Source organism: Phacochoerus africanus, chromosome 10 (assembly GCF_016906955.1).
Source record: "Phacochoerus africanus isolate WHEZ1 chromosome 10, ROS_Pafr_v1, whole genome shotgun sequence".
Taxonomy (NCBI): Eukaryota; Metazoa; Chordata; class Mammalia; order Artiodactyla; family Suidae; genus Phacochoerus; species Phacochoerus africanus.
The window spans coordinates 60427942-60441767 of record NC_062553.1 but is presented as its reverse complement, the minus strand read 5'-3'; the positions used below and the strand labels follow the sequence as shown (position 1 = coordinate 60441767).

Here is a 13826-nt window from a genome sequence, read left to right as displayed (position 1 = left end):
GAATGGATTAAGAAGATATGGTATATATTCACAATGGAATACTATGCAGCCATAAAAAATAGCCATTTGGAGCAACATGGATAGAAACAAAGATTCCCATACTAAGTGAAGTAAGCTAGAAAGAGAAAGACAAATACCATATGATATCACTTACATCTAGAATCTAATATACGGCACAAATGTACCTTTCCACAGAAAAGTAACTCATGGACTTAGAGAAGAGACTCATGGTTGCCAAGGGGGAGGGGAAGGGAGTGGGATGGACTGGGAATTTGAGATTAATAGATGCAAACTATTGCATTTGGAGTGGATAAGCAATGAGATCATGCTGTGTAGCACAGGGAACTATATCTAGTCACTCATGATGGAACATAATGGAGGATAACATGAGAAAAGGAATGTATATATGTGTGACTGGGTCATTTTTCTCTACAGTAGAAACTGACAGACCTCTGTAAACCAACTATAATGGAAAAAATAAAAATCACTAAAAACATAGAGTAGATAAGCAATGAGGTTCTACTGCACAGTACAGCAAACTTTATCCAATCTCTTGGGATAGACCATGATGGAAGATAATATAAGGGAATATACGTATATATGTATGACTGGGTCACTTTGCTATGTAGCAGAAATTGGCACAACCTTGTAAATCAACTATATTTTAAATAAATAAATAAATAAAATGTCAGTTAAAAAATAAAAGATTGAATTTTATAGTGCTTTAATTATATCAATAAAGGTTTTTTTAAATTCCATTATCTTTCTAATCCCCCTCCCCTAAAATGTCTTTAGGGGGAAATAACGGTAATATTTTTATCTATTCCTAATCTTGTCCATGAATCCAACTAGGACACACAAAATGACCTTAGATTTAACACAAGTTGCAAAGGTTGGATTAAAAAATAATTACTGCTAATGGCATTTAGAGAAATGGCTTTACGGAGCCTGTCATTGTACTCAAGGAAAAAAAAAAAAACATGGAAGTGAGATGGTCTTTTAATCATACAATCAGTGGTCCTACACCAATGCATATTCTCTTTTAATTATGCTCCCGATAACTCTATAACTCTAGAGTCCTCTTGTTCCCTCCTTCTGAAGCCTCTCTTCTGGGAAGTGAGCAGCTTTATTGCCAACATATTCAGGCTGCTGACTGCTGGTGGAAAGTCATGAAATTTGGCTTATTAACTTCTGTACAAATTGATGTTATCTAACCTCATCTGAGCCTTCACCACTACTTGGAAATCTTTTTATTAATGTCTAATTGGCCCCTTAACACACTTTCCATAGTGCTCATTTCAAAGCTTTTCAAATCTCCTGTCCTTTCAACATGACCTCACCTATTCACTCAGCAAAAGTCAGCATCTCCTACTTGATGGAAAAATTCCTCCACTTCCAAATTTATCTTAACTGTTATTTCTTTCACACTTCTGAAGACAGGGGTCATTTACTATTTCAAAAACATCCTAGTTTTAGTGGAAATAAGCCTGACTTATTTAATCATATGTCTGCCACTCTCTACCTCTATTACCATGGGCAAGACTATTAATTTACCTGGTCCTTGCTTACTTCATCTGTAAAATTAATGCCTTGGACTAAGTGAATGCTAAGGCCACTTTCAGTACTAAATGTAAGGTTTTCCTCATCTGATGTCTAATCTTATGCCTTTCTATCCCCCTGGGACCTTTTTCTCCCATTCAGTATCTACATATTGTTACAAACGAGGCATAAAATACTTTCTCTTCACTAATCCCCTCTCACCAACTTGGTTCTTCCCATCATAGACATTCTCAGGACTTCATTTTTAAAAATTCTTTCTCACTGCTACTATCATGAGTTAATACTGTCACTCCTCCGTTGAACTTTTCCAGGCTGTAGTTAATATTTGAAGACTCTACTTTCTTGCCACTGACTTATCTCTTCACACCTTCTAATTCGGCTTCTGTCTCCAGCACTTTATCTAAATAGTTGTCGGAAGGAACAAATGACTCTTCCTCCATGCTTATTCTACTTGAATTATCTTGGACATAAAACACCACCTTGAAGCTTTCTTCTCACTTTCCCCATGGTTCTCTTTCAAGGCTCTATTCCCCCCTTTCCTTGCTCTATTTTTATTTTCTCTCTTCAATATATGTCCTAAATATGAGTATTCATCAGAAAACCATCTTGGTCTTCCTTCTGTTCTTTTTCTATTGAATTCCATTCATTCTCAGGATCCCAACAGTTATACTGATGTGGATTATAGAAACATTTTTCACTGACTTCCTTTCCAGGACGTGGAACGCCTCTATAAGTATGTCTCACTTATTTGAAGGCACACTGAAAATAAAATTCATCACTCTACCCCAAAAGCCACCTAGGGAAAATACAAGTTTCCTCTGCTCCCATAGTCTTATCTTTCTGTTAATGATGTAGACCACTTTCTAGTGCTCAGAGCTGACATGTCAGGAAGAAAAGTCATTACTGTAAAGGAATGCACTGTCCTCTGAATACACATTTTTCATATAGCTAGTTCTTCATCTGAAAAAGGTCTCAATGCTCTGAAAGATATAAAAGTATCATCACTTTTATAATTACTCAAAGCTGTGATATACATGTGGAATCTCAGAAATATTTTTTTCTCTCTTCACATCATGACAAAAGCACAATCCATGAATTGAATTATCCCCATTTGCTTCTCCAGCTCTGTTGTTCATTGCTGTGAGGTGATATAAAGACTTAGCTTCTGAGAAAATCCAAAGCTTTTATTTCAACTAGATTTAGCAAGAGAAAAAAAAAAGGAAAGAAAACATAAACTCACACTTTATCTGTTCCATAACTCCTGTAGTCTACTGCAGCTGACACAGCCACAATGAGGGCAGGCATCCCATAGCCAACCAGGTAAAAGTATTTCCTACGTGAATGTTCACTCTCAAAAACCTCCACCAGCATGATGTAGAGCTGCACTCCCTCCAGGAACATCCAGGTGAAGGCAGCCAAGAAGAAGAAATGCAGGAGGGCAGCAAAAACTGCACAGGCGATCTAGAAAAAGGAGCACAGGACGCAGTCAAATAACTACCAAATGAGACAGTACTAATTGCCATAAAATTAAAGTAAATATTCATCATGATGGCAGTAATAAAATAGATCTGCAAAAAAATAATCAAGAGTTCCACTGTAGCAAAGCATGTTAAGGATGCTATATTGTCTCTGTAGCAGCTCAGGTAACTGCTGAAGTGTGAATTTGATCCCCGGCCCAGTGTAGTGGGCAAAGTATCTAGCGTTGCCACAAGTGCAGTGTAGGTCACAGTTGCAGCTCTAATTCCACCCCTGGCTCAGGAACTTCCATATGCCAAGGGTACGGAAAAAACAAATTAAGAAAAAATTCTTAAAATTCAAATATCGAAACCTAATGAAATATAACCTATCTTTGAAAATTATATTTAACATTTTATTAATAATGGCTATGGATGACAGTGGAGCATTTTATAACAAGAAAAACATAACATATAGGGAAAACTTCTAATGAGAGCCTACTGATAATAATTCCTGAAATTAGGCTAAAGGTTTTAAAATAGATCTCATGAGTTTTTTTCTGGTCCTTAACCAGGTGTTTACTTACATACTAAGTTCTTTGGTGGTAAATGAAAGAGAAACATTAAAATCAAGGTGAATAAAAGCTCTTAAAAATATAATAATTACAGCATTGATAATGAGACTATTAATTCACTACTATTAATTGCTTCTTTCTCCCCTGCCTTGTTTCAGAAAGGGTTGAAGGTGGCACTGGAAAGTTCACACTGCATAAGCATAAAAGCAGACATAGTTCAAGGAACATGTTCCAGAGGTGCCTTTGCCATCTCACTTTTTGCTGTTGTAATCAATGATGGTCTAGATAAGCTTGGTCAACAGAGGCAGGCAGCCTTTACTTTGGCATATTTTCTAAGCTTCTACAAGTTCCAGCTGACTACATATTAATTTTCTAATGTCGGTTCCTGAAATTCTCATTCCTCTGTGGGAAAGGTCTTCATTTTTCATAAGCAGTCCTAACTAAGATCCATAGTTCCTATTAGAAAAAAGCAATACATTTATAGAAATTATCAGATTAGTATGGATTCAATGGTGAGTATGATCCTTGAATAATGGGCAGGTCTGTTTCCTTGGTTGGAGAGATGACAATGAAGGCTAGAGGAGTAAGTTAAGTGTCAAAGGGGCTGGAGAGGAAACAGAGCCAAACTGCTATATAAGAGTCAGGTAAAGGCGACCTGTCCAGCAACAAGTATAAAGACAAGTGGGTTGAACTGCATTCTACCTAAGCTTTTTCATAGCAATCATTGTTCCTAATGCTACTTTTCAGAAATTAGTTTTTGTGCAGCATGCAACATTTGGTGAAGTTTATCACACCACATGAAACATCAGGAAACAAAAATAAGGATAAGGTTTCTAAATGAAAAGAAATCATAGAGCATTTGAATTGCAGGTTAAGAGAATGAAATGATTTCTTCTTGGAAAATAACACCATTTTCCATTTCTTGGTTTTGAGAGTTAGAACTTCAACTATTAATTTTTGTTATCAGAAGGCTTTACTTTTTTGGAGAAAAACTGTGCTCTTTGATTGCTTATTCATCTGTATGCATTTATGGGAATAGCTGTCACATTTGTATGTGATAACCAATTAAAAGTATAATCACTATAATCGTACTCTTTACTGCCATTAATCATGAATGTGTAATCACAATCATGAATCTGAATGCATTTTTATTGTAAAGTACTCTATACATATGGACATGTACCAGAGAAGTGCACGAAGTGAATGAATTATTTACTATATCTATAAGTCTTCTAAAAAATGAAAGTTTTCATTTGCAGTTTTAGTCATGAGAACGGACTTGTGCTATGTGCATGAATCTTAAGTAAATAGAAAGGGCCTCACTGAAATTACGAATGGGCATAAATTCTGTTTGATATATTAGATACTATCTGTTGTTCATATTTTCCACTTGGTTTTACCCCAAAACCAAATTGGCTAGTGCTCTTCCTTTTTCCCTTTACCTTTATCTCCCTCCATCCCTTTCTTTCTCTCTCCCCTCCACCCTTCTTTTCCTGATGTGGCTAAATGTCATTAGCAGTGAAGTTCAAAGCTGGCAATAAAAGATGTGAACAGAACTTGGAGAAAATATAAAGTGTAAAAAAAATTGGGGAAGAGCTTACAAATTATAAAAATGGCACATGGTTTGAATGATTTTCCAAAAATAGGTCAATTAGAAAAACTCATTTTAGACATGCAGTTTTCAGTATAATATTCCTTGTTTCTTTAAAAAAGTATACTACAGACTTCAAAAAATAACAATTACATGTTAGAAGATGCTCTTCCATTCCCCAAATGATTTAATTTTACTAAATATTCAGCTCTGTGGTTAAACAGTTAAATTAAAAAGCTAATGAAGAAAGATAGCTCTTTAGAAAGGCAAGTTTATGAACAAAATTTCTGAAGAAATCTAGATTCATACATCTTAATGACAATGGGACACGAAAAAGGAAAAACTGAATGAGATCTGAAAATGAGTAGCTACTAGGCAACTACAAGAGGTGATCTTTTCAAACAAGAGTATTTTGAGTATTGGAAAGCTGGAAGTGGAGAAATCCTTTTCTAATACCAATGTAAGTTGCTTACTGGTTGGTCTGTTCGGTTGATCCCAATTAGGAAGAGCAGTTCTGCTACAAAAAGGCTGATACAGAGGTTCTTGTGGATGGTGTTTCGATCACTCTGAAGCCCACGGAAAAAGCAAAATGTGAAGATGCAAATCAGGAGACAAACAAGGGACAGCAAAATTCCAACCCAGGTGATCACATCCAGAAGAAGGTCATGGACTGCGTCACTGTGCTGGAAACACACAGAAAAGCAGTAAGCTTCAATTATGCACAGCCAATGACAAAGTTCATAGAGCCTGGAGTCATGAAGCATAATTTTAACAGTGTACTAATCATCTTCTGCATACGCAATGAATAAGATAACAATTATTTGCATGTTCTAGCCCACAGGCAAAGCTTTTTTTCTTTTTGCTGAGGTGTAAATCAGTTTGTTAAGAGTGTTTGCACATTTCTTAACTACTTACGTTAACTACGTACGTTTTCAGTATACAAATAATTGAAACAAATCAACTTAATTCTGACCAAACATTTCAAGGTAAAACTTTTTTTAATACTCCACATTACATTTTCACATTAAATTATTTTTTTCTTTACAAGTTCTGCTAGGGAATACTTTCTTTAAAAAATAAAATTAAACAGGGAAGTGGTATCTCAACAGAAATGTTTTTTTGAATCATTAAGGGATTTCCATTAAAAAATACAATTCCTCTGTCTTAAGAGTCCTTTATCAGAATTTCCAAGGTTGAGTTCATAAGTATATAATTTATAAGGGTCCTCAGTTAAGTCTCAAGAACAGCCAATATGTGTACCATTTATTTAGTGGAAGATCTAAAAGAACGAGGATATTCATTGGATTAATATTCATATCGAATGGCTTAAGGAGATCAGGAAGTTTGATCCTTGAAAGGTTTTGCATGAATGAAGCCTGTTACACACAGGTGGAAAATCAGCGTTCAGAATTACTATACCCACTAGCGGCACAAAACAGATAGTAGAGCTACAAAAAAGAAATATGCTCATGAAAACTTCTGTGCTGAAACTGCATTTTTTGGATCTGTTAAAAGTTCTGTGAGTTCCATACTTGCCATGTTCCTTCATTTGTCCACTATCTCACCTCTGTTTCTGTTCTAAGATTCAAAACCCTATTACTGCTCTATGGTAGACTGCCTCCACCCAAAACCATTTCTGTGAAACTTTAGAAATATTGGTAACCCCACACATCACATCGGTGTGCCGTGGTGCTGGAGCAGAGCTGAAAAACTGTCCATGACTATCAATCCCTTTCTTTCCAGGTTTCTTGAAAAGTCTTAAAGACCTTATTTCCATCAGTAGCAGAATAAATAAATAATGGCTGACTTATGGAATGATATCCAAAACAGGAAAATCCTTTAGATGTATAGTCACAAACATGGACACTTCTCAAAAATCTAATATTAGATTTCTTTTTGAAAAAATGCAAGTGGCAAAAGTATCTATACAGTATGATTCTATTTACATAAAAAAATACGACCCAAAAGAAAAGGAGTTCCCGTCATGGCTCAGCAGAAACAAATCTGACTAGCATCCTTGAGGACGCAGGTTTAATCCCTGGCATTGCTCAGTGGGTTACGGATCCTGTGTTGCCGTGAGCTGTGGTGTAAATTGTAGATGCGGCTTAGATCTGGCATTGCTATGGCTATGGCATAGGCCAGCGGCTACAGCGACGATTCGACCCCTAACCTGGGAACCTCCATATGCTGCAAGTGAAGCCCTAAAAAGATAAAAAAAATTTTTTTAAAGACACAAATTGATGAAATTGATTTTTATGGATATATGCATAAGTAATAAAAGTGTAGCAGCAAGTGCATGGGAAATTTTTTAGTTGAAAACAAAATATTTTGTTTCCAATGGATATATTTTTCAACTGTATAGATCATACGCACTGACTTTTTATTTTAGGATGGTGGTTACTGCATATAATTGTCTTCTACATTGTTAGGTCATGTTAAAAAATACATAAATATCCAGGTTCTCTATTTTTGTTTTAATTCAAACTTTGTACTTTTATGTTTTATACAAACATCCTACAAAGATTATTCTGAATGTGGAAATTCTTTTCCAAGTGAACCACCAGGCTGTAATGTGAATCACAGCACTTCCAATATTGCCAGATATGACTTCACAGTTGTTATTTGACAAAGAACTCTGCTAGGACACCATCAATGAAATAGTTTTGAAATATCCCTGCATAACTCTAGATATATTTCTCTGAAGGAGCTCAAATCATGAAAGAAAACGGCATGAAATTTTGCTTTAACTGCTTTGTTCTCCCGGGGACACTGTTAAAGTAGTGTTGGGTCTCTGATAGACGAAATTACTTTACTATTGGACAGTGGAGAGCAGCTCCTGCTACCCAGTCCCCTGAGCAGAGGGCTATTTGCTCTCTTCTCTGACTCAAAGGAAAGATGCTGTAATTGAATATCAAGCACCAACGTTCAGCACAGCAGTCTTCCATAATGGTAGGTGTAATACATTCTCAAATGTATCCTAAGGACCTCAAAAAAAAAAAAAAAAAAAAAAAAGGAAAGAAAGAAACCAAATAACTCCTGCCTTTTCTGGGTAGGTGCATTATTAGAGATGTGTCTACTTGACTTAGTGCCTTCGTGGGTCTTTCAAAAACCCCATGTATTGTTATTAAGAATACCAAAGTTCAAAACATCAGCACAGAAAGTACATAATGCTCAAAGACAACAAAAAAAGTGTAGCAAGTAATTATTGTCTAGCTCAGAAAACATAAACATGAACCCACCTTATACATATTATACTGTGATCGAATATAACTCAGCACTTTTATTTTATCAGTAAGATTAAAGAAAAAGAACACTGGACATTAAATGCCATAAGACCTATGAATTTAGCCTTCTTTATAAGAGTCTGTCACAACAGAATTTTTAGGAGGCCAAACCATGATAAAAACAGATCCCCTTCAAGGGGATGGTCACTTAAATAAAACTCCTATTTGTTAATAGTTTTAAAAAATGTTAATGATCAAGTATTCATATTTCCATGATTCCATGTTTGTGTGCAGTATATAATGCAGCCACCTATGACATGAAATATATACCATTATGTGACTTGAGATCTTATTTCACAACTTATGAACAGTAATATATCTGAGCACCTACCCCCGGGCTGGATGCATAAAAAACAGTTAGTAAACATTTTTTGAGTGGTTTTTAGTGGCTATAATAACCCTACTCCACTTAGACCAAATTCCTCAGAGTTGAATCTTCTTATATCAGTATAGCTTTAGCATCATTTAATCTTCACTGATTTTTAAAAAGTAGCAAAATCAAATACTACATGTTCAAAACCAAGCCCCTTTATGCTGTTTCTACCTCCAACTCCCACCCCCACTCCCAAATTTACTCTTCTGTTTTCCTAACTTCAGTAAAGAGCAATTTTATTCCTTGAAGTGTTCTGGTCAAAAACTTAAAAGTTGGGAGTTCCCATTGTGGCTCAGTGGGTTAAGAACCCAACTGATGTCCATGAGGATGTGGTTTGATACTTGGCCTCAATCAGTGGGTTAAGGCTCTGGCGTTGCTGTGACTGAGTCATAGACTAGCAGCTGTAGCTCTGATTCAACCCCAGCCTGGGAACTTCCATGTGTGGCAGGTGTTGCCACTAGAAAAAATGAAAGAAAAAAACAAAACAAAACAAAACTTAAAAGTCGTCTTGATTCCTCTTTCACACACTATTCTTAGTCCATCAAGAAATCCTGTAGGAGGTACCTCATAGTAGTTTTGATTTGCATTTCTCCAAAAATTAGTGATGTTGAGCATTTTTTCACATGCCTCCTGGCCAAGTGCATGTCTTTTTTGGAGTTATTTCTACTTAAATATGTATGTTTAAAGTGTGTACCATAAACTATTCTAAAAATGCTTGGAAAAGCCACAAAAAAATATAAAAATAAACAAAAAATCAAAAAATTCAAGGAAATTAACTTCTTAAAGAATATGGGGAAGAGTTCCTGCTGCAGTGCAGTAGGTTAAGAATCTGACTGCAGCAGCTTACTTCTTGGCAGAGGTGAAGGTTTGATCCCCCACCCAGCTCAAAGGGTTAAAAGAATCCCATGTTTTTGTAGTTAGTTTCAGCTCTGGTCACAGCTGCAACTCATATTCAATCCCTAGTCCAGGAACTTCCATGTGCTGTAGGTCTGGCCATTAAAAAAAATATATATATATATATATATGTGTGTGTGTGTGTGTGTGTGTGTGTGTATACACACACACACACACATATGGGGAGCTGTGAGAGAAAATCTACAAACAGAATGACAGAATTACTCATCAGAATATACTTTCAGGAAATTTACTATCTACTCTAGAAAGAAATTTTTATGAAAACAATACTTGTGTTTCAACCTTTCTATGAAATTTATATTCACATTTAAAATGCAAGATATTTCAGAAAGTAAAAACTCCAGAAAGTTCTGTTTTTCCTCTTATTTTCACTTCAATTAATTTTCTTTGTGCTATCACAGTGGGGTTAATAACTCAAATACCACAGATGGAACAAGTACTACATTGAAGGAAAAAAGATAGCTTAAACAATAATGTTTGTGAAAGTCATTCTGTCAATTTAAAACTCTTAAATATACCAATAGGTACATTTAATGAAACTAAGCCCAGACCTACGGAATAGGGAAATGTGAGTTTTGCCTCATGAGTTAAAAATAACACAACCAAGTACTCTAAGACCTCTATGTAAATCTTGATATTTCTAAATTTATTGTCCAAAAAGCATGTCAGCAAACAAGATGGAAAAATAGATTTCTAAATGTTTTTCATTTCAACTGCTTAAATGTTTTCAGATGTAATACAAACTATATGAATTAAATTCTTAACCCCTCTGGATTTTTTTCTTTTTTATATTTTTAGAAAGTTGTGTTTTCCAGATACTGCTTGAACAATCACCCTATTATAATTATTAATTGTGGACCACTAATTTTGAAGAAACTGTTTTATTTACTGCATAAAAATGTATTATTTTAATGTTGTCAGATTTACTAAGGCATAATAATATGATTTTAAATTGCCTCTTAAACATATCTTGCTCTGAAATAGTTGTAATATAGCTAAAATGAGTTGTTGGTGGGTTTTTTTTTGTAAACGTAGGAGCACTCACTTTGCTACTAATGTATCATATCAGCATAAGGCATTGCTTTGATTCATGAATTCTGCTGAAGCTAGTAGGGTTACAAAAGACCTATTCTCTGATAAATGTGGTAAGAATTCTGTGAAATAAGTTCATCACATTGCTCTAACAGATCATCAAACACAAAGGTCACCCCACAAATGCTTGGGAAAATAAAGGGCTCAATGGTCTGAGGAAATTAAGATTTCCTTTGCAGAATAGGATGAAGGTCAAAGTTGAGTAACACAGAAAGGAGAAAGATATAATTATATTTCTTATGATTTTTATAGTAAATTAACCCAAATACCTCAGCAATAATCTTCAAATTTATATCAAATTGAAAAAAAATCCATCAAATATTTTCAGGCTCTAATTACTGAGAGACACTGGCAAAAGCAAGAGCACACAGAAACATTAATACACACCTGCCCTTGGGATTCGATAGAACTAATTCAGAAACTCTCTTTGGTTTCAGAAGGACAGCATTGCATACTCTAAGTTATTTGAGATTTCCTTGCTTTGAATTAAATTGTTTTTGAATCCAGAGTTTCTGTCGTGGCTCAGTGAAAATGAACCTGACTAGCATCCATGAGCACTCAGGTTGGATCCCTGGCCTCCCTTGGTGTGTTGCTGTCAGCTGTGGTGTAGGCTGCAGATGCGGCTTGGATCCAAAGTTTCTGTGGCTACAGCTCTGATTCGACCCCTAGCATGGGAACCTCCATATGCTGCCGGGGTGGCCTTAAAAAGCAAAATAAATAAATAAATAAATAAATAAAAATTGTTTTTGCATCACATCATATTTGGTGAACCAGATCTATAATTACTTCAACAAAGGAAACAAAAAGGAACTAGTAGGAAAGGTGAAAACTAAGTATCTTACGGTAGATGATAATTAAATGCAGATATAGGTTTTTAAACAAGTAGATTAAAGTTGATAAACAAAAAGCAATTATTTTAAAGTAAATGAAATATTCAAACAGTAAATAAGAAAAAGATTTTAGGAGTACCTTGAGTGAGGGTAGGAAATGAAGCTAGGCAGATAGAAGATTTCATCTCTAACATTTCTGAGTCAAGTCCCATATGAGGATGATGGTAAAGATGATGAGAATGATGATTTGATGGTAATAGCTAACGCATAACTTTCAGAATACCAGATTCTCTTAGAAGTGCTTACTTATTTTATTAGAGTAGTCACTTAGTCCTTCCAAACCCTATGATGTAATACTATAGGTATCTCCAATTTACAGGTGAAGAAATTGAAGCACAAAGTAATTTATCTTAGATCTTTCAACTAGCAATGCGGTAGATATGGGATTAATGGTAGGATGACAACTGTCCACGGTTGCTCAGGAGTGTTCTCGTTTTCATACTAAGTTTGAATCCTGGGAAAGCCCTGAGACATGGGAATAGAGATGGATTCAGAACTTTGGAAGGAAAGTACAAAATCCATATGACAATCTGGAAAATGGAAGTTGGAAGCAACACTGTTTTTAGTATCAAATGTCTGTGGCCTTGAATATTCACCTTCCTTAGTGACTCCTATTGTTCTTTCTCCTGACTATTAATGCTGGAAACCATGATTTGCAATTCCTACTACAGGAGTAAACACTGTTGCATCATTCTGAGTGATAACACCTAGGCATGCACTTTAGCGCCTTGTGATCCTAATTTCCTCTTTGATTTTGGATTAACTGTTGTGCTTTGTATCTAAATGGTGCTAATTTAATTTTTAATATTGTGACTATTGTGACAATGTTTTCTAAGAGTTTGTTATGGAAACTAAAAACAGCTATAGTATAATAACAAAACAATGCTACAAAGAAAGCTAAATGTTGTGTTATTTTAAAGCTACATGGAAGGACACATGAAATTAGATGAGAGATAACCAAACCAAAACATACTGCACAAAATGTAGAAGTGAACTGGGGACCGGGCATGAGAGAGAAGACTGTGGAAATGTGCATCTGAGGGCTGAATGTCACAGAGCCAGGATGAGTCAAGCAAGTTTTTGTAAGACAAAGTTTTCCTTTAAATCCCCCCCACCGCACAAGGCACCAATTCAGTTAAAATGAATGGTTGTCTAATAAGCCTGAGTATTCCAAAAGAATGAATATGCATTATTGCTTTGTTCCCTTGATTTGTCTATGCTCCTGAGTAAAGTTCCTTTTCCTGATTCAGAGGCTGCAACTGAAATGTCCTGTGGGGAAACAAAAGGGGACATTTTGTTTATCAATGTTCTGGGTCCTTACTGTGTAGAGCTGATTCTGTCAGATCTTACTAGTGATCGGTATATCAAGTGATATGTTGGATCAGAGCAACAAAATAATGTTTTCCCTGGCTCTCACATATTTTTATTTGAAAAATGGAGTTTCAAATTAGCTTCTTGATTTCCACAAAGATTCTGATTAAACTTCAGAAGACACACAAAAAAAGTTGTTGACACCTTGTCCAGATACAAAGCAGACCTTACTCATCTATCTGCATATGTGGCAGACAGTGCAAATGTAAATTTTAGAAAATGCCATTCAGCCTATAAACCTCTTATCTGATAGAAGAACATGAACAGTTCTTACCTACTGAATGTCCTGTATACCCTGTAGCCAAGGCTGCTAAAAAGGGATGTGATTGACTTATGTGTGATAACGAGGTTTCATAATGAAATTATTTGGTCACTTTTAAGTTTCCTCAAAATGTGCAGAAGTACTTAATGAGCCTTTTAACTGTCTAGAAATGGAAAGACTTAATCTCTTGAGACTTGTTGTTCCTTCAAGATGGCTATCAATGGGGCTGGTCATGGACAATGTTAAAATATGGGCCATCTGTAAAATCATATTTCCAAAGTGTGGGATCAGAAAAAGGGCTTTCTCTAACTTTGAAATATATGACAGTGAGAATGGAGAAAAGGAGTTCCCGTCGTGGCGCAGTGTTTGGCGAATCCGACTAGGAACCATGAGGTTGCGGGTTCGGTCCCTGCCCTTGCTCAGTGGGTTGACGATCCGGCGTTGCCGTGAGCTGTGGTG

At 35.7% G+C, this 13826-nt stretch overlaps 1 protein-coding gene across 3 annotated transcripts in view; it reads right to left on the bottom strand.

Annotated features, from left to right (window-relative positions):
- ADGRL3 (adhesion G protein-coupled receptor L3) overlaps positions 1–13826 on the bottom strand; it is a 512757-nt gene that overhangs the window by 86245 nt on the left and 412686 nt on the right. For all 3 annotated transcript variants that reach the window (XM_047798807.1, XM_047798808.1, XM_047798809.1), the window contains 2 exons: positions 5654–5863; positions 2801–3021 (listed from right to left, as the gene is read on the bottom strand). In XM_047798807.1, coding sequence (XP_047654763.1) covers positions 2801–3021; positions 5654–5863 — 431 coding nt within the window. The remainder of the gene's footprint in view (positions 1–2800; positions 3022–5653; positions 5864–13826) is intronic.